This window comes from Cetorhinus maximus, chromosome 12 (genome assembly GCF_964194155.1).
Source record: "Cetorhinus maximus chromosome 12, sCetMax3.hap1.1, whole genome shotgun sequence".
Classification (NCBI taxonomy): Eukaryota; Metazoa; Chordata; class Chondrichthyes; order Lamniformes; family Cetorhinidae; genus Cetorhinus; species Cetorhinus maximus.
The window spans coordinates 27,467,776-27,494,317 of record NC_135890.1 but is presented as its reverse complement, the minus strand read 5'-3'; the positions used below and the strand labels follow the sequence as shown (position 1 = coordinate 27,494,317).

The following is a 26,542-nucleotide window of genomic DNA, read 5'->3' as shown; positions in this document are numbered from 1 at the left end:
TTAAAGAGAAAACAGATTCCTGCAGAAAACGGACTATCTTTTTCAGATGACAAAAATAATTCAATCTAAGAAATGGTAATGCACTAATGCTTAGCATTCCTTTGCACAAGTGCTTTAGGGAAATAAAGCTTAAATTAAAAATGCATGATCTATTTTCTAGCTAACCTAAAGAGTAATTTACTACCCCCATAATCTACTGCTCCTGCAGAATGTAAAATGTGCCTAAATGTTAATAGATATTAAATGTGGCACAGAATATTTATGAACCGAACTATATATTTTCAGTTTAAACCTGAACCAAATTCCTGGATTTCTATACGCACTTTTACACTGCCCTTTGTTTTTGGCTGACTACAGGAGGTCAGTGTCAGTAAGGCAGCTTCCAGCATTTGCCTGGATATATCCATCTCCCTAATTCTAGTAGTAGAATCACAGGCCAATGAAAAACTAGTTCCACACACAACAATAATATAAAGAATAGGATAATTTGTTTTGGTGGTATTGGTTTATTTGTAAATTTTGACCAGGACATTGTGGCTGCACTTTTTCAAAGGTTTTAAAAAAATAGGAGCAGGAGTGGGCCATTTGCCTCTATATACTATATACCAATATAGTGTCTCTTCTGTTCACAGCATTTCTCTTGCAGCTGCCGGACTGAGAAGATCACGTTAACTATAAATCTTCCAGTTCTACAACCACACTGGGTTGATGTATTAAACCAGGGCCTGTGGTCTAACAAGGGCAACATACTTTTCCCGTGATACTCAGCAAGGAGATGCCTTGATAGTTGTTGCAATGGCTGTGGTCATCCTTGTTTTTGTACAGGGTCACAATCTTAGCATTATGCATATCCTGGGACACTGCCCCCCCCACCCCCCCCCGCCCCCCCCACCTCCCTCCAGCAGGAACATCCTGCAGATGCTCCAGAAGTGCTGGTTTCCTGTGCATAATGCATGAAGCTCTTCCACTGTGGGTTCGATATCCATCTCTGCCATGACAGACAGGCTTTCTTTGGTATCTAGGGTTTTCTCAGTGACAGTGTACTCCCTAGAGTACAACTCAAGGTAGTGTTCCGCCCATCTCTAACTGTTTATTGCAGTCGATGGTGATGACCTCCCTTGCCTTTGTTTTAAGTGGAGCTGTTTTCTTCGTTAATGGACCTTTTTGATCCCTCTATACGTGCCCCTAGAATTGTTCAAAGGACATTTGGATATTCTGACAAAGTTGTAACCAGAAATCATTGGCACACTGCCATACAGTCTGTTGACCTTTACTTCTAGTGGCTCTTAGTGTATTCAGAGTCTCCTAGCTCAGATCTCTTTTGTAATTAATGAGAGCTGACCACTTGGCTTCAATGACAGGTTCCAACACAATGATGTTAGCCTCAAACTAGTCAGTATATTTCCGCTCTTGTTTCCCATATGTTGAGAGTGCGGTATTATAGATGCTGTCTCGAAGTATGTTCCATTTCATCTCTGCACTCTTGGAATGCCAGAGGTGCCTGTTCAATCGAATCTGGGTAGTCAGCATGGTTGACATTGATACAAGGCCAACATTATTGCTTTGAATGAAAAAACTTCAACGGTTGCATTATAACCTTGGTGCACATCAGGGAATGATCTGTATCACAGTCAGCGCCGTGGTAGCTGCATGTGTTGAGAATGCTATTCACAGAGACACACCTGGTGATAGAAACATAAAAAATAGAAGCAGGAGTAGGTCATTCGGCCCTTCGAGCCTGCTCCGCCATTCAATATGATCATAGCTGATCCTCTATCTCAACGCCATACTCCCGCTCTCTCCCCATACCCCTTGACGCCTTTAGAGTCTAGAAATCTATCTATTTCCTTCTTAAATATATAGAGTAACTTGGCCTCCACAGCCCTCTTTGGTAGAAAATTCCACAGGTTCACAATCCTGTGAGTGAAGAAGCTTCTCCTCACCTCAGTCCTAAATGGCCTACCCTGAATCCTGAGACTGTGACCCCTTGTTCTAGACACCCCAGCCAGGAAACATCATCTCTGCATCCAGTCTGTCCAGCCCTGTCAGACTTTTATACATTTCAATGAGATCCCCTCTCATTCTTCCAAACTTCAGTGAATATAGGCCTAGTTGGCCCAATCTCTGCTCCTATGACAATCCTGCCATCTCAGGAATCAGAATGGTGAACCTTTGCTGCACTCCCTCTATGCAAGCATACCCTTTCTTAGATAAGGAGACCAAAACTGCACACAATACTCCAGGTGTGGTCTCACCAAGGCCCTGTATAGCTACAGTAAGATATCCTGACTCCTGTACTCAAGTCCTCTTGCAATGAAGGCCAACATACCATCTGCCTTCTTAACTGCTTGCTGCACCTGCATGCTTGCTTTCGGTAATTGGTGTACAAGGACACCGAGGTCCCTTTGTACATCAGCATTTCCCAATCTATCACCATTTAAATAATACTCTGCCATTCTGTTTTTCCTACCAAAGTGGATAACTTCATACTTATTCATGTTATCCTGCATCTGCCATGTACTTGTCCACTCACACCTTGTCTAAATCATCTTGAAACCTCTTAACACCCTCCTCATCACTCACCTTCCCACCTAGTTTTGTGTCATCAGCAAACTTGGAAATATTACATTTGGTTCCCTCATCCAAATCATGAAATATCTTGTGAATAGCTGGGGCCCAAGTACTGATACCTGCGATACCCCACTAGTCACCGCCTGCCATTCCGAAAAAGACTCCTTTATTCCTACTCCCTGTTTTCTGTCTGCTAACCAATTGAGTTTTGCTGCTACCAAGACCTTTGCGTAACTAACACCTTCTTTCAAAACAAATTACGCCACAAGGTGTCCTGGAGCAGTCCAAGATCAGGACCCTCACTCCAGATCCAGATTCTTGCCCTGCCAGATGAATATGTAATGTCTTTCTTTCAGTGATATACTCACGACAGACCTGGTCTCTTGTAGGGAAGCTATGTCAATGTTCAGACTTGTCAATTTGCATGTCGACCATATCTGTCTTGAGCACATTATTGACCAGCTACATGTCGTCAGTCAATCCCGTGCACATGGTCCTGACATTACAGCTTGCTAGTTGAAGAGTTGCCACTTCTTTCTTTTTATTTGTTTCATTTGTTTAACAGTTGCAATGGATTCTGTGCACTTATTGGGCAGAGACTGTAAAGTTCCAAGCACCCATTGAAGCAGATGGACTGTGGCGGGTCAGCACCTTACTAGTCAGGGACGGCCCAACTTGAGATGGTTGGTGGCTGACCATTGGGAAATGATGTGGTCTCACCCACCATCGGTGACAGCCTGTAGCACCCATTCTCTATGCCAATTGAGTTGGGCTTATCACTCGTAACTGCTGGCTCCCAAGTTGTGTTAATGGTCTGCTGCGAAACTGGAGTGTTCTCTCCAAGGTGCAAGCCTAGGCAAAACTTATGGAAACCCTGGGCTGCCAAATGTCAGAGTCTCCCTTTAAACTTCCCTGGTTGAGTCCAAAGGAATGTAAAGTGCAGAAATCTCCCTGAGGCACAGAGGTCCATCAGGGAGATTACTTTCGCTTATAAAACATTGAATAAAGGTAAAAAAAAATTTAAGGACATGTCCCCTCATATGAAACTGTCATTTGAGCTGGGACATGTCCATTAATTTTTTTTAAAAATTCAAACACTTTAAAAACATTCGTGAAACCTCATCCCGCCTGTGGATGACGTTCCATGAAAAATGCAACGGCTGCCTGGGCTCTTCGCCTGCCCGCCAATCTTAAGGTTGGACGGGCAGCTCAGCTAATTGCTTTTTTGGCTTTTTAAATGGCCTTAATAGGCCTTTGACAGTTTGGTGGGCGTGCAGCCGACTTGGCTGCATGTCCGCCGAACTGAAAAGCTAAATAACACGCGGTGACGTTGGGACGCAGGCCCAACGTCACCGCGCGTCATTTTACACCTCGGCGAGCAGGCCCCAGCCCCCGCTCGCCAAGCCAAAGATTCTGCCCATGGTTCATCAGTCGGTTAATATTGGCTCTCAATATTATTTTCGATATTTATGATCTTATGCTTGTTTTATTCATGTCTTCATGACATCCTTATTCAAGATTTACCATTCTTTTTCTTAACTACCATTTATGTCACCTATATTTTTTAAACAGCCATCTGTATTATGCATCAATTTACAGTAAATTGGTTGCATCAAAGTGTTGATGTGCAGAATATCCCTATAATCATTACAAATTATGACTTGAAAACTAATAGAAACATTCTAAGATTTGGCTGCTGAACATTGTTTCTCAACACATACTCAGCATTTGTAGAAATATTTTACAAAACCTTAACAATTTCTCAACAAATGCTTATTTACTGCTGGCGATGTCAAGTAGTGCTTCCAGGTTGTCATACAACATATTCAGGCCAGGTTTAGATAGGTTTCAGCTAATAGAATAATATTTGTTAACTAGAAAAGCAGCTGATCCTGGAAATAATGATACTTCTCATTGTGTACAAATATTCAAAATAATAAGGGACATTATTCAGACATCAGTGTCACAACTCTAGTTGAGGGAGAGAGAAATCATAGGTTGCTGGTAAGTTTAGAGCTTGCTGTTACCAAAACTAAATGCTAATTAGATGATTTTATTTTCTCCATTTAATACTCCATTTTTGTCTATAAATTGTTAAAAATGTAATCTCAGTCTGCCAACTAATTTATTGCTTAGTTATGTATTCATGGTGGATAATGAGTTGTACATTCAAATAGTAAAGTCTTGATTTTAAAATTCTCATCCTTGTTTTCAAATGCCCCTGTGGCCTTGTCCTTCCCTAGCTCTCTAATCCCCTCCAACGCCACACCCCTCTGAGGTATCTGTGCTTCTCTAATTCTGGCCTCTTGTGCTTTCCCAATCATAATTGCTGCACCATTGGTGCATGCCTTCAGTTGCCTAGGTCCCAGATCTGGAATCCCCTCCCCACGCCTCTCTGTCTCGTCTTCCTGTTTTAAAAGACTTCTTAAAACCTATGGCCAGAAATATCCCCCATTGGGTTGTGCAGGGGCGGGCGCGAACCCGATTGGGTCTGTGCCGCCCTTTTACGTGGGCGGGCCAATTAAGGCCTTCCCGTCGTGATGCGCGCCCGGAAGCACTGAGCACTCCCTGTGGGCAGGGGGGATTCCCTAGGTGGTTCCCTGCGCTGTTTCGCCTGTGTGCCTCGGGGAGATTTGTTTAAGTTATGGAAATTTGAATAGAGGTGGGGAAAAAATTTAAGGACATGTCCTCTCATGTGAAGCTGTCACATGAGCTGGGACGTGTCCATTATTTATTTCAAAAGTTTTTATTTAAATAATAAACGCTTCATGAAATCTCATCCCGCTCGTGGATGAGGTTTCATGAAAAATACAAAAGCCGCCTGGGCTCTTCGCCTGCCCGCCAACCTTAAGAGCAGCTCAGTTAATTACTTTAATTACTTTTTAACAGGCCTTAATAAGCCTTTGACAGTTCGGCGGGTGTGCAGCCAACTCGGCCGCGTGCCCACTGAACTGAATATCTGAATGATGTGCGGTGACATCGGGACGCCTGCCCAACGTCACCGCGCGTCATTTTACACATTGGTGAGCAGGCCCCTCCCCACCCCGTTTGCTGACAGGAAAATGCTGCCCAGTCTTTGACCAAGCTTTTGGTTGTCTGACCTAACATCTCCTTACGTGGCTCAGTGCCATTCTTTGTTTTATAAAATTCCTGTGAAGCATCTTGGGTATTTCATTACATTAAAGGTGCTATATAAATATAAGTTTTTGATGCTATTAAAGCACGGTCTGAATCATTATGAGACATTCTGATGCTTTAAGTCTGTGGATAATCTAACTAAAGGAGTTGGGCTGTGAAATTGCACGTGGCCAGAAAACATGTTTGTGTATCACAATGCATATTTGAACCCCTGCTATTGCTTCTGATGCAGACAACAAGCAAACTTCATGCTGCCTGCTAATTTGCACGACACTAGCACTAAACATGCTGACAAGTGACTGTATTCCTTAGCAGATACCCAAGTTTGAGCAATGCTAGCACCACTTAAAGCTAGCCTGCACTACTTAAAGTCAGACTGTGCCTCTTAAAGAGGATGTGCATTCTAGCTGGAGCAGGTACTGGCTTTAGCTGCAGAAGAAAGTATAAGCACGTAGAACATTGAATTATGGCGCACCAGGGCAGAAAACATGCTGTAAAGTTCTCTGTCATGCACCGGATGCCTTGGTGGAGGAGGTGAACAGGAGGAGGGAGGCCCTCTGGGTGGAATTTTACAGCCCCTCTGCCGGCATGATCTCTGGTCCTGCCAAAGTCAGTAGACTTTGGAACAGCTGGTTGCATTTTACGGCTCTGCCCCCACCGCGACGGGGCCATAAAATTCTGCCCTCTGTTTCTGGAGAGCCTCCTGTGTGAGGCTAGGGTTGTACTTGGTGGGATATAGCATTTGAAGATGAATTCACGGACCTTGATCACTTGTGTGAGGTAATTGAGCTTCTTGCTGCATTGTATCCAGATCCTCAGGACTAAATGCTTGGCATTGCCATCGGTGCCATTTGCCTCCAGTTGCATAGTTTGTCTGCCCTCCAAACAAAAACAGATTATCTGGTCATTATCACATTGTGGCAGAATACAATATAATTAACTCTAGAATGGGTTGCAGAAAATATTTTTTCTTGTATTTCCAATGGCTACTCATGGTTAATTAGTGGGCTAGTGTTGGCTCTCAATATTATTTTGGATATTTATGATCTTTTACTTGTTTTATTCATGTCTTCATGATGTCCTTATCCAAGATTTACCATTCTTTTTCTCAACTACCATTTATGTCACCTGTATTTTTTAAACAGCCATCTGTATTATACATTAATTTATGGTAAATTGGTTGCGTCAAAGTGTTAATGTGCAGAATTTCCCTGCAATTATTACAAATTATGACTTGAAAAGTAATAGAAACATTTTTAAAGATTTGGCTGCTGAGCATTGTTTCTCAATACATGCTTAGTATTCGTAGAAATATTTTACACTTTAACATTTTTCTCAGCAAATGCTTATTTACTCCTAGTGATGCCAAATAGTGCTTCCAGATTGCTGTGCGAATTGCAGTTCCTACATACCACAATTATTTCTTGCTTTGTTTCTTTCTGAGACCCATATAATGCAATCTAGCCAGACTGCGGTGGAGAAGCAAAAACTGGAAGAACAGGAAGACGGTGATGAAGGGAAGAAAATACCCTCACTGTCTCCCAATACCCAGAGCCCTTGCTGTCACCATAGGTAGCTTCAAGATGCCTGATAAGATGGTGGATACAGACTCAATGGTAGCCTTCAAAAGAGAATGAGATAAACACTTGAAGGAGAAAAATATGGGGAAGAGCCAGGGAGTAGAGTAACAGGATTCATCTTTGAAAGAGCCGACACAAACTCGATGAGCTGAATGGCCTCATTCTTTGCTATACGGTTCTATTCTATTAGAAACAAGTGAGACCTTCGGGTATTAGCAGACAGTGTGGGCTCAGTTTTGAGAGATGTTGTGGGCTATGGGTATTAGGAGACAATGAGATCTCCAGGTATTAGGAGACGATGAAGCCGCCAAGTATTGAGAGACAATGAGGGCTCCAGGTATTTGGAGATGATAAGGTTTCTAGCTATTAGGAGATGATGAGGGCATTGAGTATTGGAAGACAGTGAGGGCCCCGGGTACTGGGAGACGATAAGAGCTTTAGATGTTGGAAATCAGTGAGGGCTCCGGATATTAGGAGATGACGAGGCTGCAGGTATTAGGAGACAATGAGGGCTCCAGGTACTGGGGAACAATGAGAGCTCTGGGTAATGGGAGATGATGAAGGCTTTGGGTATTGGGAGACGATGAGGGCACCAGGTTTTGGGAATGATGAGGGCTCCGGATATTGGGGAACATTGAGGGCTCTGCGTATTGGGAGACAATGAGGGCTCTGGGTATTGGGAATGATGAAGACTCTGGGTATTTGGAGATGGGGAGGGCTCCGGGTATTGGGAGATGGTGAGGGCTCAAGGTATTGGGAGACGGTGAAGGCTCTGAGTATTGGGAGGCGAAGAGGGCTTTGAGTATTGGGAGACGATGAGGGCTGTGGGTATTGGGAGACGATGAGGGCTCTGGGTATTGGGAGACGATGAGGGCTCTGAGTATCGAGAGATGATGAGGGCTCTGGGTATTGGGAGACGATGAGGGCTCTGGGTATTGGGAGACGATGAGGGCTCTGAGTATCGAGAGACGGTGAAGGCTCTGAGTATTGGGAGGCGAAGAGGGCTTTGAGTATTGGGAGACGATGAGGGCTCTGGGTATTGGGAGACGATGAGGGCTCTGAGTATTGGGAGACGATGAGGGCTCTGGGTATTGGGAGACGATGAGGGCTCTGGGTATTGGGAGACGATGAGGGCTCCGGGTATTGGGAGACAGTGACGGCTCCAGCTATTGGGAGATGGTGAGGGCTCTGAGTATTGGGAGACAGTGGGGGCTCTGGGTGTGAATGCTCCAATGAAAACAGCACTGCTTCTTCTATTACACCTGCCACCAGTTAGAACACCATAACCGTGCTAAGAGCAGTATTATTCAAACAGCCCCAAACTCTGGGGTGCCACCAATGCTCCTAACCCCACTCCAGCCCAACAGCAAGTCGGGAACAACTATTCACCATTTTCCTTTCCTCGCTTCAGTTTCCGCCCTTTCTATGTTTGTGTAGCTAGTCAATGCTTTTCTCAGAGACTGAATTTATGGACTGCCCCTGCCACTTCCCCCTAAATATTTATGCCTTTTTATAGCAACTCCAGTACAAGCATGTTCAGCACACAAAACTAATAAGGCCCATTTTTCGCATGCTTGGCGTCAAGCCACCTTTGCTTTTCTGGTTGTTTTGTGTCCTGTTTTTGCTGGGTTTTTCCTCTTGAGCAGGATCAAACCTGTAGACTCACCCCAGAACCTGCTTTCCTCTTTTCAAAACCTCCTGCTGCCTTTGATTGGCTACCGAAGTAATTCTTACCTGAACGTTTAATTCAGCTACAAGTTCTGGGTTTATTACTTCACTGCCTCAATACCTGGAGACTCCTCTCCATTGAAACTTCTATTCCAACACTCGCCGATAATTCAAATGAAATGGTTGGTTCATGACATCCAGAAACTAGGGGTGAGGGTAGGGAAGAACATTGGGAGAGAATGGTAATAAATCAAATATCACACCGTCATAAAATAACATTTTGTTATTGGATCTAAGTAGGGAAAATATATTAAAAACATGGTCAGCAATTTATTTTTTGATGTTGAACTTGTAAATTAATGACTGGCCTGTGAGAGAGAGGTGAGAGGTCAGGTGGGTCACATGACTGGTATGGTGCTAACTGTGATGGCTGCCAGTCAGCAGTGGGTAAGTGTTGAGCCAGTCCAAGGGCTAGACGGTGTTGAAACCATGGGAGTGAAGCCCCCTTGAAACCTTCTCATGGAATCTAGCGAGCCGCAGTTGAAAACCCCTGCTTTAAAGAATAGCTTAGAGGGGGATCTAGTGAGACCCAGACATAATTGGTCTGTAGCCAAGGGTGAGCTCTCACACAGAATCTCCTGCAGAGTACTCAGATAAGGACTTTGATGGACTGGCCTGCAGAAAAAGGCTGGCGGGTATGCACAACAATATGCTTGGTGCGTAGGCAGGCTTGCCAGAAAGCCTGTGGTCAATGTCAAGAAGCATGGATGAGTTGGATACCAACCTGGCGCAGGCCTTTTTGCAGAGCTTGGAGCTCATCCTTTCCAGCATGGAAGTGATGGCTAATTCCATTAACACAGCTGCCGACGCAACGTTTGATGACCAATGTCTTAGCTACCATTGCAGCACAAGGAGAAGCCATTCAACCTCAGGGTGCTGAAGTGGAGGCTTACACTGAATTCATGCAAATTTAGCTTATTACCATGCAAGCCCAGATTGCTGCCATGATGACTACAGATACGAATATTCAAAGGGGCTTGCAGGGTGCCACAGCAGTCCAGTAATCTGTTCTCCAAAAGATTACAAGGATTGCTGAGGCACTGCCCCAGGACTGTGGTAGTGCCTCCTTGGAGCACACACTTGTTGTCCTCTATCAACATGACTGCATCCAACCTCCCACGACTGCAACTCCATTGTACTCTGCTGTTTCTTGTCAGCCAAACAGCCTAAACGACTGCCATCCAAGCTGATTTGGTGCACTCTACAGCCAGGCCTACTAGGGCCAGAGCTGCTCAAGGTCATCCTGCAAGGCTTTCCTCTCCTCCACTGAAAGTCAGCAGCATTCACTAACCATGCTGCACCCACTAGTGCTGCATGGGAGCACTAGGATAGACCAAGGCTCATGAAAGACAGGCACTAAGGGAATGCACAATGGAAATCAGTTGATATTTGTATGCAATATGGCATGGTTTGATTCATAAATTTGGTTGGAATATTTATTTTGGGATGGCTTTTGTTTTTGTACTGTGACTAAGTGGATGCTGTGATGGTCAGTGACAGTGGAAGGTAAGAGGTGAGACTGTTGGCAAATAGGAAATTGGAATTGCATTCACTGGTTTTGGAGTTGGATGAGTTGATCACAGATAGCTTTTGCCAGAAAGGGGGCTGTGTTGGCTGCCTCCGCCCTTCCACTTGCTCCTTCTCCTCTTTCTTTTCAGCTGTTCACCATATAGCTGGTGGCAAGGGCTGTTCCCTCATGAAGGTGAGGTTGTGCGCCCCTGTTTCTGAGCCAGAAGCCCTGGGTTAAAGTCCCACTCTGAGACTTGTTGACAATGGATGGAACGTTCATGATGCAGTTCAAACAGGTTGATAATCCACCTGCTAATCCAACACTTCCCCACTATTCTCCAAAAGGAAGAAAATGTGTGTGAAGATACAAAACAAGTAGGCAAGCAAAGCAGACCACCACAAATCTTGACACGTACTCAGCCAAGTACTGCAGGCCTCCGTTAGAGTGGTCCATGCAGTGGAAGCATTGTTTAAACCTCAATGGTTTGCTGTATGGCATTTTGTGTGGTAGCATGACTTTTGTGTATGCATGCTGCCCTTGTGTGTATGTGTTACATACTGAAGTCATGAGCTATGTCATCAAAGATAGCCTTTGTCAACCGGTAGCTTTCTAGTTTGTTCACTTAGAGGTGGCACAGCAAACTGTCACAGAATGAAGGCATTATGACTGCTGCCAAGATACCAAGCATTGACCTGCATGATACCCTGTGTATGGTGACACACCAGCCATGCGTTCAGGGAGTGGAGTCCCTTCGGTTGTAGCTAGTGCATCTCAAAATTCCCATGTGGTGTCCACGAAGCAATGTACATACATAGGTCAAAAGACTCGGATAGTTTCATCCTATTTGGCATAAGTCCACATAATAAAAGAGCACATAATTCCATCTGATTTCACAGTTTTTTTCCTACTCATAGAGAGATTGTATTTGCATATTAGCAAACTCTATGAGGCTGCATTCCCATTATCTCTTGCAGATGGAAGGATGCCAATCAATCAATCTATGATGTATTTAATTGAATAATAACATTCCAAGGAGAGACTTAAAGAACATTTGAAAGACCAAATGATGGCATTTTTTTTTAAGGGAGATCCAGGAGCTGAAGGGAATGGGTCAGCTTCCTCCAGCGAGCAGGATAAATACAAGTTTTGAAATGTCATTAAGGAAACAATCATTGGAGGCAAGTTGACTAGGACCATTACAATAAGTTGTTGTCATGTGACATTTGACCAACACAACCATGTCACAATGGTACTTTCCAAAATTTGGATAACTTAACCTCATTTTATTTTGTTGACAATCATGCTTATTTGCTCTTAGTAATGAAAATCAATATTATTACTGTTGCATGAATAAAGTGGCTGTAAAAAAGTTGTAGATGACATTCAATTTTTTAAAATAAATTCAAGCAATATATTGCAATATAATATTGAATAATGGGTCAGAATTTCCTGTGTATTTGTACCCTGAGACACTTAAAATTGGGCGTAAAGCAAATACCCAACATAAAAGATGGAATTACTGCTCACAGCACAAGTGTGTTGGACACATAATTATGGTATGCTAGAAGTTCATCACCTTTTCTATGCCAGCCTATCGATCCCTGTGCCAGAATGCATCTCTTCAAATTATTAAGGCTCCGCTGCATGCTAAAGAGCTAAACAGGTGATTGTTCTGCACTTATACTGCTTCAAAATGGGCACAAAATTAAGCGGAGTTCTGTGCGCAGCAGGAAACAGAATAATTTTCTGGTGTTTTGTGATTTTTTTTGGAACAATTTTTAAAAATTTATCCTCAGTGAAATCAAGGGCTGCCTTGTGGTTGAGACGATTTGTTGGGGGGGGGGCAAAGAATGCCCTGTGGTTGAGGTGAGTTGGGGGGTGGCAAGGGCTGCCCTGCGGTTGAGGCATGTTTTACGGGGAGGGTGGGAGAAGAGCAAGGGCTGCCCTGCAGTTGAGGCGAGCTGGGGGTGGGGGAGCAAGAGCTACCCTACGGTTGATGGTAGTGCACAACACATGTGGGGTGGGAGGGAGGGAAGCAGCCATGTATCAGGGAAAGCTTGTATAAAATGACCATTCCTCCACAGCTGAGACAGTTCAGACGCAACCACATTGACATGCTTGAAGTCAGGCCTCTAGCTTATCTGCCCACTCAAGAAACGCAGAGGCATGAAAGTGCCACCAAGTGCTCCAGAGCTTCTCACCTCTCGGGCACAGACTGCAAACTAATAAGCGTTTTAGTGGACTGCAGATCAATTGGACGACTGCATACATTGTACAATTCCTTGCGAAAACTGGCCATGGAGCAGTCACTGGTGGAGGCGCTCACAGCCCCTTGCAATGTCATCATTCAGGTTTGGACCAGTCTCCCCCCATGGTTCAAGCTAACAGCGCAGCCTTGCAGCGCGGGTTAGGAGAATGCCTACACCTGAGCTGAGAGCACTGCATGCAGTCCAGTGGGCAAAGCTGCTGCCAATCAGTCAGGTGGAGTGGGGCAGAGGAAAGTGGGGTTTTGGGCAGCCATGCAGCGCACTAAACTCTGGCCATCCATGTGGTGGCCAGCACTGCCTGGGATGCATTAAGGGGCTTTCAGACTTAACTGAGAGGTTCTTAGAACACCCAAGCTAACTCACGCGTCTCTCTCTTTCATCCTGCAGGAGATGTACATCAGGATCATGGAGCCTGGTGACCTAGCTGCATGCCTCGTGGCTTACAGAGAGCGAGACGACAGAGAAGAGAATGATGGAGGTGCCTGGATGTGCAGAGGGAGGAGAAGCACCCTCAGAAAGAAGGGACAGCTTGGGCTCCCTCACACGCCGCTGAAGAGCCAGAGCGAGTCATTGCTGGTCGGCGCCTAGCTAGATCCAGGAACTCTTCATTCCTGCAGACGACCAAGAACCAGTGTTGCCGAAGACGGAGCATGTCTAGTGAACTGATCAGTCACACCTGCCAGCTGCTGCAGGATTTGGCACCAAGGGGACATGGAGGCATCCACTGCCAGTGGCTGTGAAATTGATCGTGGCACTCAATTTTTATAGCTCTTTTCAGGGCTCCACAGGTGACATCTGTGGGATATCACAAGCCTCCACCCACAAATGCATCTATGAGGTCACGGAGGCCACCTTCGCAAAGGCACACAACTTTGTGCATTTCACCCAGGATCAGGAAAGCCAGGGTGCAAGAGCAATTGGATTTGCCCAGCTCTCAGGTTTCCTACAGGGTGCCATTGACTGCACTCATGTGGCACTCAGCTCTCCATCACAACAAGTGGTCAACTACATTAACCGCAAGGGCTTCCATTCCCTGAATGTGCAGCTGCTGTGCAACCACCACAAATGTATCCAGCAGGTCTGCACTTGGTTTTGAGAGAGTGTGCACAACCCCTACATTCTTAGTCAGTCACAGATCCCTGACATCTTCCAGGGTCCACAGAGGCTGCAGAGATGGCTCCTCGGGGACAAGGGCTACCCGCAGAGGACGTGGCTGATGACAGCCGTGTGGCAGCCTCAGACTGCAGCAGAGCGAAGGTATAACAAAGCTCATGCTGCAACTTGCACCTTGGTGGTGCAAACCATCGGGATGCTGAAAATTAGGTTCCGGTGCCTGGACCAGTCTGGACCACCCTGCAATATATACCACAGAGGATGTTATGCATCGTCGTCATCTGCTGCACCCTTTACAACCTGGCGCTGCAACAGGGAGAGGTACTGGCTGAAGAGGAGTTGGAGGTCTCTTTCACTGAGGAGGACGTCAACGGGGATGAGAGTGACGAGGTCCTTGAATGCGGCGATGACGGTGATGAAGCCATCTCACTGGCCAGATGAGGCAGGCGAGCTCGGGAGGCCCTCATAGCTGCTAGATTTGTGGAGGATGATCGCGACGTGCAGCGAACAGACACCATAGATCCTCACATTACACCTATGAACGTTTGACTCAAGTCTGGCTTATGGCAGCGCACATAACCTCTGTGATAAGGCTCCTGTCATGGAGACGCAGCAGAGGCCTTAATAGTCACTCAATTCCAGGAGAATGACAACAACATGCAGTGAGGACACTCCATAGATCTTCACATACCCTCTGTAAATGTCTGACTCCTGTCTGGCCGAGGGCAGCTCACTTGTGCTCAGTGATCAAGGTCACATCATGGAAATGCAGCTATGAAACTTTAAATGCACCTGATCCTTTGCCAGCCTTCAGCACCTGACTCCTTCAGGAGCACAGCGTCACTAGTCACAGATGCAGATGAAGTGGGGGTCAGCCCCACCCTAACGGTGCTGAGAGTGCACAGAGAGAATGAGAGAACTTTGTGATGCCTGCCCTCGACATTCTGGCAGCAATGGCAAGCATTGCCGAGGTGCAGGCATCAGTAATGTGTTCAGGGAGTGTGAGGCCGGACCATCATTTTGGTCTGAAGGCTGCACAAAGCACAGGGAAGAGGCCCTGGACTGAGACACCTGCCTCTATCTTGTGCAGGAACCAAGATTTCACATCTGAGTGACACAAGTACTGCTCATCAGAACAAGGAGCCATAGGCAGGACGACATTCTTGGGAGTTTATTAACAATAGTGAACATTATGTACAAGTGATTAATATCTGTGCCCAGCCTGTGCAACTACATCTTAACCTCCTAACCCTGCCACAACATCTTGGTGCTCCCCGGACATCCACGGCAGAGATGGAGGCAGCCTGCTGACTGCTACGCCCTGTCTGTAAAGGCCTTGGCGAGCATCCTCTGGAGGGCCCCAGTCTACTTGTGACGTCCTGCTGTGTGTAAGTGGCACCCTCCTCGGCCTGTGGAGCTGGAACTGATGGCGTCACAGGAAGAGGGGATTCGGATGGGCCAGACACTCCCAGAATCTGGAATCACCTGGGTATTCTCCTCCTTAAGGGTGCCCGAGGGCCCCTGGCTGACTCCTTCATGAGAAGGGGTAGCTGGAGTGAGATCGAGCTGACACGCATTGCTCTCGTGTACACACTGTTGGAGGCTAACTATGGCATCAGCGATGGAGTTCAGCCCTTGCAGCAGCTCCAGCGACAGAGGTATGACCGAGTCCAGTGGTTCGTCATCTGATGTGGACTCAGCAAATTTCTGGCCTCCAGCAGTCCTCCCAGCGCCGGACACCTGGGAAGTCCCTGCCGCCACCTGCTGTGGATCAGACAATGTGAGGTGCTCACTGGATTGTGAACCCGAGTGTATTCTAAAGCTAGGTCCCACCAAGGTGTGTGTCTCTGCGCTGGTGGAGGGTGTAGGTGAGCGCTGTGACGGGTCTTCAACGAAGGTACCTTCAGATTCCTCTTCAGAGGTTTCTTCAGGGCTTGATTGGAGGCCCTGGGTCGTGGACTCCGTCGGCTGTTTCCCAGATGTGCCTACGAAAGCAAGAAGAGATAATTAGTGCATGGCAGGGGCCTGTGAAACAGGACACTTCACTCACAGCCTGGTTGTCTGGTGGATGTTGCACTGCTGGATCCTCACTTCGTCAAGCACCATCAACCTCCCTGTCAGCACAAGAACAGTCCAGATCCTCACCAGCCAGCTGCATGGCTCTATTTTCAAAGTGCGTGAGGAGCTTTATTTCAGACATTCCTCAGTCTGCGACCTTTCCCTCTTGTTGTGTGCAGCTTGTCTTGCATAAATAGAGCTGGAGAGAGGGTAAGCAGAACACCTCCCAGGCCAGATGATAACTATGCCTGGCATGTGTGGGTGGTGAGTGGTCCCACAGACTGGATGAGGACAATGAAGGTATGTATGTGAAAGTGAATGGTGATGTCCCTTGAACTGGCAGTGAGTGAGGCACCTGTGGATACGTGATGCGATTATCAGTGGGTGAGTTGAGAGTAATGGGAAGGGTGATTTACCCTGCCGGAACAGAGGAGATCATTCATCCATTTTCGTTATTGGGTCACTGTCCTCTTTTGTCGGAAGTTGGCGCTGACCACTGCTGGATTGGTGATGTTACTGCCCATCCTGCAGCCAAAGCCAGGGTAGAGGACAATATGGCAGGGCTCCACGGCGTCCAAAAGGTGCTCGAGGGACATGTCATTAACCCTTGGGGCTGCAATCTTTTTGCCTTTTGGGGCATGTCTTCCATGCAGCAGTCCTGGGCTGGAAGCACTGAGAGGTGTGTGCAGGCCTGCACTTCAAATATGGTGCCCGGCATAATGAAGTGGCGAGGTGATGGCCTGGTGGGCGAATGAGAGCCCACCTGCCAACGAAACAGTGTGTTTCCCTGGAATGTATAATTAACGCGACGAGATTGGGATGATACGGCGTGAGAAGCCACCATTGCGGTAGGCGGGTAAATGTCGCTTCTCTTGCCCGCTACTGCACTTAATGCAAATCTGGGACAATTCCGCCCAATGTGCATACTATCCCAATACCAGGATATTATGCTGGCGGTTGGACCCAGAGAGACATTTTCCCAGTGATGGCCAATTAAGTGGCCGCACCGGGGCTGCAATCCCTATCAAGGACGGCAGCCCTCCCCCTAGAGCTGCTGGCCCAATCACAGAACTGGCAGCTCAGCAGGCCAGTGCTGAGGCTGCAGCTGCAGGATGAGGGTGCATTGATGGCCAGGTGCCCTCAAAGTGGGCTGTGGGGTTGGAGGACGCTGGGGTCAGTAGGCAGGATCCAACAATCGGGAGTGGTGGAGTTGGGGGGGTGTGGGTGGTAGCAGGAAAGGATCCCTGAGAGCGGGCAACGCTGTTGCTACAAGGGTGGCTATTGTCCCTCTGTGAGCCATGGAGGCCCCAAAAATGCCCAAGTTTAACTGAATGGTGTCCCCATGTGTGGCGGACTGCTCCAATGCAGGCAAAATGGCCACAGAGGCAGGAAGAGGCCCTTAATTGGCCACTTAAGTGGGTCAATTAGGCTCCCAAATGTAGCAGACCCATCAGCTTTCCCACTGCTGGCAAAATGTAATAGTGGTGGGAAGACATTGGGCACAACCCCACCACCCCCCATGCCTTCCCGTGCCATTTTGCCAGCCTTCCTGCCTCCTATCCTATTGCCATGGGGCTAGTAAAATTCCAGCCAAGATCTATATGTGCTATGCAGTGTTTTGAACTCAAAGTTTTTGGATCAATTCCAAAGGCCTGTTACATTTCACCATTTTTATATATATATCTTACTGAGCTACTAATCATTTATTTAAATGTCCTCATAAGGTGTGCAGCTAGCTCACTAAACTACATATATGACCGATGGATTAAGTTGTACTATTGATTGACCTCGTGAAATGCCTTCATCCGATATTGCTATTTCTACTCACTTTCCTTACATGTTAACTTCTTCAACTGAGGTAATTTCATTCAGCTTGTTTCAAAAGCTATACTTGCCTTGTGAGATCAGAGGTTGGGAACTTCAACCCCCGACGAACCTCGGACTTTCTGAGCAGGTGCAGGAAGGGAGTGGGCTGCACATGTGCACTTCTGTAATTTGTAAATCCTTTGGGCCCAGGACAGGCCCAGTGCACCTGCGCACAAAGAGGAAAAAAAGAAAGAAGGCGTAAAAACCTCGGTCAGGTGATTGAGTGTGGAGCAAAATGGCTGCCAAGTGTCCCAGGCAGGGGACAGGGAGAAGGGAGAGAGGATAGGGAGAGGTCCAAAAGTAAAGTCCCAAGTAAGGGACAGAGACAGGGGACAGAAACAAGCCCAGTTAAGTTAAGGAAAAAGAAAGGAGCAGAGAAAGAGGCTATGATTAAAGAAAAGGCTGCAGGTAGCAGACTTTAAGTGAGGTGGGCTTAGGAGAAGCCCTGGTAATTGAAAAGGGGTCAAAAGAAGCCCTGAAGATCCAAGAAGGCAGCTGAAGGCTGGTGACTCCTTGCTACAGGCTGTTTGGGCAAAGGTACCTCTTTGGAGCGGTAGTGTTCTGCTCAGTGTAGCCAAAGAGCTGAACTTGTGCTTGTGAGTTGGCGCTTGAATAAGTACTCGAGAATCCAGGAGAATGGGAGACGAGATTGAAACCCAGCAAGGCAGGCCATTGTTGAAGCCATCCAAGTTGGAGTGACTTTTGGAGAGAATTCCAAGGCAAGATCTTCAAAAGGAAGATTGGAATCCCTTGTGCAAAAGATGTAGCTTCAGTGAGATTGGTTGACGCACAGTGTTACTGACATCTGGATGGTTTGTTGAAAAATCTGTGGAATCTGTTTTGGTTGCATCTGTCATTTATTGTGCAGTGTGGTGTGTTTGACCACAATTTGCCTGCTGATTCATTTGTACCTCATATTTACCCTTAATGTTGGAGTAAGATAGATATTGTAAATTATTTTTTCTTTCTGACCTTGTAAAGTAAAGAAGACTGGAAATTACAGGCCGATTAGCCAGACGTCGGTCGTTGGTAAGATTTTAGAGTCCGTTATTAAGGATGAGATTTCAGAATACTTGGAAGTGCATGGTAAAATCGGGCAAAGTCAGCATGGTTTCATCAAGGGGGGGTCATGCCTGACAAATCTGTTAGAATTCTTTGAGGAGGTAACGAGTAGGTTAGACAAAGGAGAGCCAATGGATGTTATCTACTTGGAATTCCAGAAGGCCTTTGACAAGGTGCCACACAGGAGGCTGCTCAGTAAGATAAGAGCCCATGGTGTTAGAGGCAAGGTATTAGCATGGATAGAAGATTGGCTGTCTGGCAGGAGGCAGAGAGTGGGGATAAGGGGGTCCTTCTCAGGATGGTGGCCGGTGACTAGTGGAGTTCTGCAGGAGTCAGTGTTGGGACCACAACTTTTCACTTTATACATTAATGATCTAGATGAAGGAACTGAGGGCATTCTGGCTAAGTTTGCAGATGATACAAAGATAGGTGAAGGGACAGGTAGTATTGAGGAGGCGGGGAGGCTGCAGAAGGATTTGGACAGGTTAGGTGAATGGGAAAAGAAGTGGCAGATGGAATACAACGTGGGGAAGTGTGAGGTCATGCACTTTGGTAGGAAGAATAGAGGCATGGACTATTTTCTAAATGGGGAGAGAATTCAGAAATCTGGAGTGCAAAGGGACTTGGGAGTCCTAGTCCAGGATTCTCTTAAGGTTAACTTGCAGGTTGAATCGGTAGTTAGGAAGGCAAATGCAATGTTGGCATTTATTTTGAGAGGACTAGAATATAAAAGCAGGGATGTGCTGCTGAGGCTTTATAAGGCTCTGGTCAGACCACATTTAGAATATTGTAAGCAATTTTGGGCCCCGTATCTCAGGAAGGATGTGCTGGCCCTGGAGAGGGTCCAGAGGAGGTTCACAAGAATGATCCCAGGAATGAAAGGCTTAACATATGAGGAAAGTTTGAGGACCCTGGGTCTATACTTGATGGAGTTTAGAAGGATGAGGGGGGATCTGATTGAAACTTACAGAATACTGAAAGGCCTGGATAGAGTGGACGTGGGGAAGATGTTTCCATTAGTAGGAGAGACTAGGACCCGAGGGCACAGCCTCAGAGTAAAGGGAAGACCTTTTAGAACAGAGATGAGGAGAAACTTCTTTAGCCAGAGAGTGGTGAATCTATGGAATTCATTGCCACAGAAGGCTGTAGAGGCCAGGTCATTGAGTGTATTTAAGACCGAGATAGATAGGTTCTTGATTGATAAGGGGATCAAAAGTTACGGGGAGAAGGCGGGAGAATGGGGTTGAGAAACTTATCAGCCATGATTGAATGGCGGCGCAGACTCGATGGGCCAATTGGCCTAATTTCTGCTCCTATGTCTTATGGTTTACATTTGTTTATTTAAAACCCGTGGAATCTTTTGGCTTTCTTTGCTGTGCAAGTGTCTTGAATCTCAAACTTTGTCTAAATAAAACATTATTGGTCCCTAGCTGACTCTTACCAAAGGCTTGGGGGTCTGGTCAAGGATCAAAACAAACCTCACACAATACCATGTACAGGCACATTTTTTTCATTTGGGACGGTAAGCATACAAATGCTTGATTTTTCTTAGGGCCCAGCCTTTAAATTTTAGCAGGGAAAGGAAAAGCATGAGATTCTGTGTTCAACTTCTGCTGTTCTTTATAATTTATTCCACCGTCTTTCTTCAAGGCACTGGCTTTTATCGGGGTGTGGTTCACTGGGTGGGGGGCAGCAGTTCCTCTGATCCTGCTCTCAAGTGCAAGTTCAGAGTGTGAGAAAACTATTTTTCCTTGGAGAACATCACAGCTGAGTCCAATCCTTTGTCTAAAAAAATCATGCATTTGCATTTTTCAACAGAAACCACGAGATATCAATTCAGAGTGGGAATCCCCCTGTTTTTTAATCTCCCTAGTACAAGGACATTGAGGCCACTTATGGTACTTCAACTGCTTCCCCTGCAGAAATCAACCCACTGAGTAGAAGCCTGAACCTCTGGTCTGTAACTCTGTGTAATGCATTATGCAGCATATTGACCCACTAAACTATTGAGGAAACTGGATTTTTAAGTTGAAGCTTTAAAACTAAAATCTGTGGACAGCAGTAATGTTTTATGAACTTTTTCCATTTGCAATGTGTGTGGGGAAGTAAAAGCATGAGATTCTGTGTTAACTCCCGCACTCATGTAATTTAATTTAAGTTTTAATTTAGGATTTTTTCACCATTAAGAATGCACGAACCAAACGGTTAAGTGTAACAAGGCTATTAATAGTTCCTCTACCCTCTTCCACAAATCCCTGTTGATATGATCCTTGTTACAAGCAATAAACATATCATGAAGCAGCTAATGAGAAGCTCAATGTTCTTTTCCTATTAAATGATTCCTTTCCACTCAGCAATTCATAAATCTCTAAAAGGACAAAATTCATGAAATACATGAATACTGTTGTCCCCTATCCAAGTTCCTTATTACATTTTTCTCATAATCCTGGACAAGATACAAGAAAAATTTGTAATTCAATAGGGAATCATTTCCAGAATCCAATCTTTATCCTATTCCATTACAATGTTTTTGTTTCTCTATTATATCAATGCTATAATTTCAGCGTTGCTCTAGACCTTCATCTAAATTCCAAATATATTGTGCTTCATGATCTTGTTTCATCGTATACCCCACTATATTAAAATCAAAACATGTCACACAGTTTCCTATGCTAACTTCTTAGGACCTTAAAATTGTGGAACATCTTACCTCTTTCAGTCTTTCCTTTCTCCAATAATCTTTAAGATCTTAAAACCCAAACTTGGCATTTCCTTATTATTACTTCCTGCTTTACTTTGCGTTCTCTTTTACTCTTCTCAGTCTTGATGGTGTTCTGCATTATGGGCCTTGGCACTTCACCTTAGTCACTCACTTTTTATTTTAGATCAGTTGATTGACATCTTCAGAAAGAACGCAGAGAAATGGCCTATGTATAAATCACTGTTTGCTTTCAATACATATTTTTATGTGTAATTACCTTCCTGTCATTTCAGAACTACCATATGGTTGGGAGAAAATAGATGATCCACTCTATGGCACCTATTATGTTGAGTAAGTTTGCTGAACAGTATCTTTTTACTAATAGTTCAGAAAAAATATAAGTGGATCACAGATTTACAGAAGAAATTTTCAAAGTATCTTCAAAGTGCTTGCATTGTGTGTGGCATTTATTACTTCATTCTACAATTTCATTGAATGTTCAGCTTTTCATCATGCTTTCATTTTTTCCTTTATGGTGAACTGTGGCATCAACCGTTTCATATAGAGATTCTTGTAAATGTGAATTATGATTACAAAATGATGAGCATCACAGGATAAATAACTTGTTCTCTTTATGATGCTAATACTATCAGACATACATACATATTGGTATCTTTAAGACCTGAACAATATAATGAGTATGTCTTTGTTTTTTGTCACCTCTCGCTGTCTCCTGGATTTTTTCTTCCTTGCATATTTCCTACTCTTGATTACTCTTATTTCAATGCTTTTTTTGTGCCATTCTTCTGCTCTTGCTATTTTTCTTTTTTCCATATGATGCTTTAGTCACATAAATCGAAAAACCCAGTTTGAAAATCCTGTTCTCGAAGCAAAGAAGAAGTTGCAGCAGCAACGTCCAATGCAGCAGGATCTAGTGCCCTACCCTATGCCAGCACCAGGTTTCCGAGGTAATATCGTTATGATACTGTATGTAAATGGCATAAAATTTGAAATGTTGTATGCTTTGTTATTGTGATGCCTTTTTTACGTGAAGTTTATTACTGTTAGTGTATCTTTATTAACTTTTAGAGGATTTTCAATATGTTTCAGGTCTAATGCATAAAGCAAATATAATGTAATTAAAGCATCAATCATAGCAGAAATGATGCTGTAGCTACAACTTAGGACATATTAGAATTGGTGGAGATTAATGTTCTTTTGAATTAAGTAGCATGGACTATCAATATTCTATAGAGTATAGTCATTATTCATAAGATCAAGGCCTAAGAATGAGGGTTTTTCTCCTTTATAACTGTAGAAGGCTCATCATCAACATTACCTAGACCCAAACATACCTGCCCAGGCTCTCTGCCTCAGCGGTCGCGCAGTACGAATGACCTGTCTCAGTATCGGAGTGACAGTGCTGGAATGTACAGGCTGTATGGTATGTCAAAGTGCAACTTCACAGTCAAGCTGCACTGTTGTAAAGCAGACATTTGTAGTGGGGAATTCTACATCACAGCTTATTATTTGTTGTCAAAGGCACTGGAAGTGGAATGTGGTCTTCTGTTACCTGCTTTAGCATGCTTACAGTAATTGTTTTTAACCCTTTCATTTTTACATTGTACAAAGTTTGCTTTTATTTGCTAAAATCTCCAATAAATGATGAGCTATGAAATTGGTAACAATTTTTTGTATTGATCATTGTAAAATTAATAAACCAGTTTTTTTTTACAGATTTGAGACTAAAAGGGTTAAAAATAAAAATAAAAACCGCACACTCTCAGTGCCTTTAGCACTGTGATGGCACAAGTCTCACAAATGCTTTTTTAAAATATGTTTTCTCTTTGCATTGTCAACATAGAAAAGCCACTCTTCACTCGAGATGTTTCACAGCTGAAGGGAACATTTCTTACAACATCACTGAAGAAAAGCAGCATGGGATTTGGATTCACCATTATTGGTGGAGATGAGCCTGATGAGTTTCTACAAGTAAAGAGTGTGATACCAGAAGGACCAGCAGCAGTGGATGGCAAAATGGAAATGGGTGAGTGAATCAGTAAAGACCAAACGTCCTCTTTTTGTGCTGTGACTATTCTCTGATTCTGAATGGGACCTTTAGTTGAGTAAATGTCCCAAGGTGCTCAAAAGGAACATTATAAAGCAAAATTAGACACTGAGTTCATAGCAGTATAAGAGCAGTTGGCCAAAACCTTGCTCAAAGTAGTAGTTTTTAAGGGGTATCTTAAAGGAATGAAGGTAGAGAGGTTAAGGGAGGAAATTCCACATGTTAGGGCCTGGGCAGCTGAAGCCACTAATTTTTTTTTAATTCATTTAAGGATGTGGGCTACCCTGGCTAGGCCAGCATTTATTGCCCATCCCTCATTTCCCTTGAGAAGGTGGTGGCGAGCTGCCTTCTTGAACCACTACAGTCCATGTGGTGTAGGTACATCCACAGTGCTGTTAGGGAGGGAGTACCAGAATTTTGACCCAGCAACAGTGAAGGAATGGCGATGTATTTCCAAGTCAGGATGCTGAGTGGCTTGGAGGGGAACATCCAGGTGGTGGTATTTCCATGTATCTGCTGCCCTTTCCTTCAAGATGGTAGGGGTCGTGGGCTTGGAAGGTGCTGTCTAAGGAGTCTTGGTGAGTTTCTGCAGTGCATCCTGTAAATGGTACACACTGCTGCTACTGTGCGTTGGTGGTGGAGGGAGTGAATGTTTATGGATGGGATCCCAATCAAGCGGACTGCTTTATACTGGATGGTGTCAAGCTTCTTGAGTGTTGTTGGAGCTGCACTCATCCAGGCAAGTGGGGAGTATTCCATTACACTCCTGACTTGTGCTTTGTAGATTGTGGACAGTCCTTGGGGAGTCAAGAGGTGAGTCGCTCGTCACGTGATTCCTAGCCTCTGACCAGCTCTTGTAGCCACAGTATTTATATAGCTAGTCCAGTTTAGATTCTGCTCAATGGTAACCCCCAGGATGCTGATAGTGGGGGATTCAGCGATGGTGATGCCATTGAATGTCATGGGGCAATGGTTATATTCTCTCTTGTTGGAGATGGTTATTGCCTGGCACTTGTGTGGCGCAAATGTTACTTGCCACTTGTCAGCCCAAGCCTGGATGTTGTCCAGGTCTTGCTGCATTTGGACATGGACTGGTTCAGTACCTGAGGAGCAATGGTGGAGCAATTAAAAATCAGGAATGCTCAGGAGGTCTGAATTGAATGAGCATAGATATCTCAGAGGATTGTGGGGCTGGAGGAGATCACAAAGATAGGCAGAGGTGAGGCCATGGAGGGATTTGGCCTGTCATGTCCATGCCAGCTCTCTGCAAGAGCAACTTAGCTAGGACCACTCCCCTCCTTTTCCCCATAGCTGTGCAATTTTTTCCTCTGCAAGTAATTATCCAATTCTGTTTTGAAAGCCACATTTGGAAACCATGATTGAATAGTCTCAGGTAATGCATTCCAGATCCCAACCACACACTGCATAAAATAGTTTTCCTTTTCTTTGGTTCTTTTGCCATTCACCTTAAATTGGTGACCTCTGGTTCTCGACCCTTCAACTAATGGGAACAATTCTCCCTATCTATCCTGACCAGACCCCTCATGATTTTGAACACCTCTAACAAATCTCCTCTCAACCTGCTCTCCTCTAAGGGAACAGCCCCAGGGAACAGCCCCAATTTCTCCAATCTATCCACGTAAATGAAGTCCCTTATCCCTGGAACCATTCTCATAAATCTTTTCTGTACCCTCTCTAATGCTTTTGCATCCTTCCCAACTATAGTACCCAGAATTGGGCACAATGTTTAAGTTGAGGCCGTACCAGTGTTATGTGCAGGTGCACTACAACTTCCTTGCTTTTGTATCTTTGCCCTTATTTATGAAGCCCAAGATCCCATATACCTTATTAACCACTTTCTCAACCTGCCTGCCACCTTCAATGATTTGTACCTGCACCCTATTTAGAATTGTCACTCCTTTATTTAATACTGCATCTCCTGGTTCTCCCTGCCAAAATAAGCCATTTCACAGTTCTCTGCATTACATTTCATCTGCCACATGTCTGCCCATTCCACCAGCCTGTCTATGTCCTCTTCAAGTCTGTCCCTATCCTTCTCACAGTTCACAATATTTCCAAGTTTTGTGTCATCCGCAAATTTTGATATTGTGTCTTGCGTAATCAAGTCTAGGTCATTAATATAGATCTAAAAAAGCAGTGATCCTAGTACTGAATCTGGGGAACCTTCCTCCAACCACCAAGGTACCTAATCACCAACACCTAATATTCCCCACCCAAGTCTGGTCCTGCCATGATGCGCCAATTGTAGGAGATTCAGCAACCAGACAATAAATCTTAGGCAAGGAGGCACTTGGTGCAGTGGAACCAGGACAATTTATTAAGCAACAAAAGCTTTACTTAGCAAATCAAGGCAATCAGTACCCTAGTTCAGATTTTGCCAGAAATAAGATATTGTGGCCGCTGTAACCTTATAATAAAAATGTCTGTTAACTGCATTTTTCTAAAATATAGCTGTTTAGGAAAAATAAATTACTTTTCCCATGTCAATTGTATTATTACTTACGAATTATTCATTGACAGGTAAATTCAGCAGCAGTATAGTGGTTCAGTATTAAAATAGAGATAAAGTAGTTGATTTTTTTGCATATGCTGTCAAAAATTGAAATATGTATCATGAAGTGAGCAGGAAATGTTGAGAAATTTGATTGTGTGGCTTGCTTTGTTTGATAACAACTGTGAGGCACATAAAATCACCTGTCATATTTGATTGCCACACCTGGGATCTATAGCGCCTGAATTCTTCACAAAAAACAATTATGGATTAAGAAGGCAATTCAGTCCATTTTAGTTTATCTATTCAGAATGACCCTAAGACCCCCACATTGCAGCATCCAATTGCTTCTTGTATTTGTCAGCTTT

At 44.7% G+C, this 26,542-nt stretch overlaps 1 protein-coding gene across 13 annotated transcripts in view; it reads left to right on the top strand.

The window, feature by feature from the left end:
* The window catches only part of magi2a (membrane associated guanylate kinase, WW and PDZ domain containing 2a), a 959,248-nt gene that overhangs the window by 787,915 nt on the left and 144,791 nt on the right, over window positions 1–26,542 (top strand). For 7 of the 13 annotated variants that reach the window (XM_078553288.1, XM_078553290.1, XM_078553287.1 and 4 more), the window contains 4 exons: window positions 21,888–21,945; window positions 22,441–22,562; window positions 22,913–23,038; window positions 23,459–23,641. In XM_078553288.1, the coding sequence (XP_078409414.1) occupies window positions 21,888–21,945; window positions 22,441–22,562; window positions 22,913–23,038; window positions 23,459–23,641 (489 nt within the window). The remainder of the gene's footprint in view (window positions 1–21,887; window positions 21,946–22,440; window positions 22,563–22,912; window positions 23,039–23,458; window positions 23,642–26,542) is intronic. The other 6 variants (XM_078553297.1, XM_078553298.1, XM_078553296.1 and 3 more) reach the window with 1 other exon arrangement.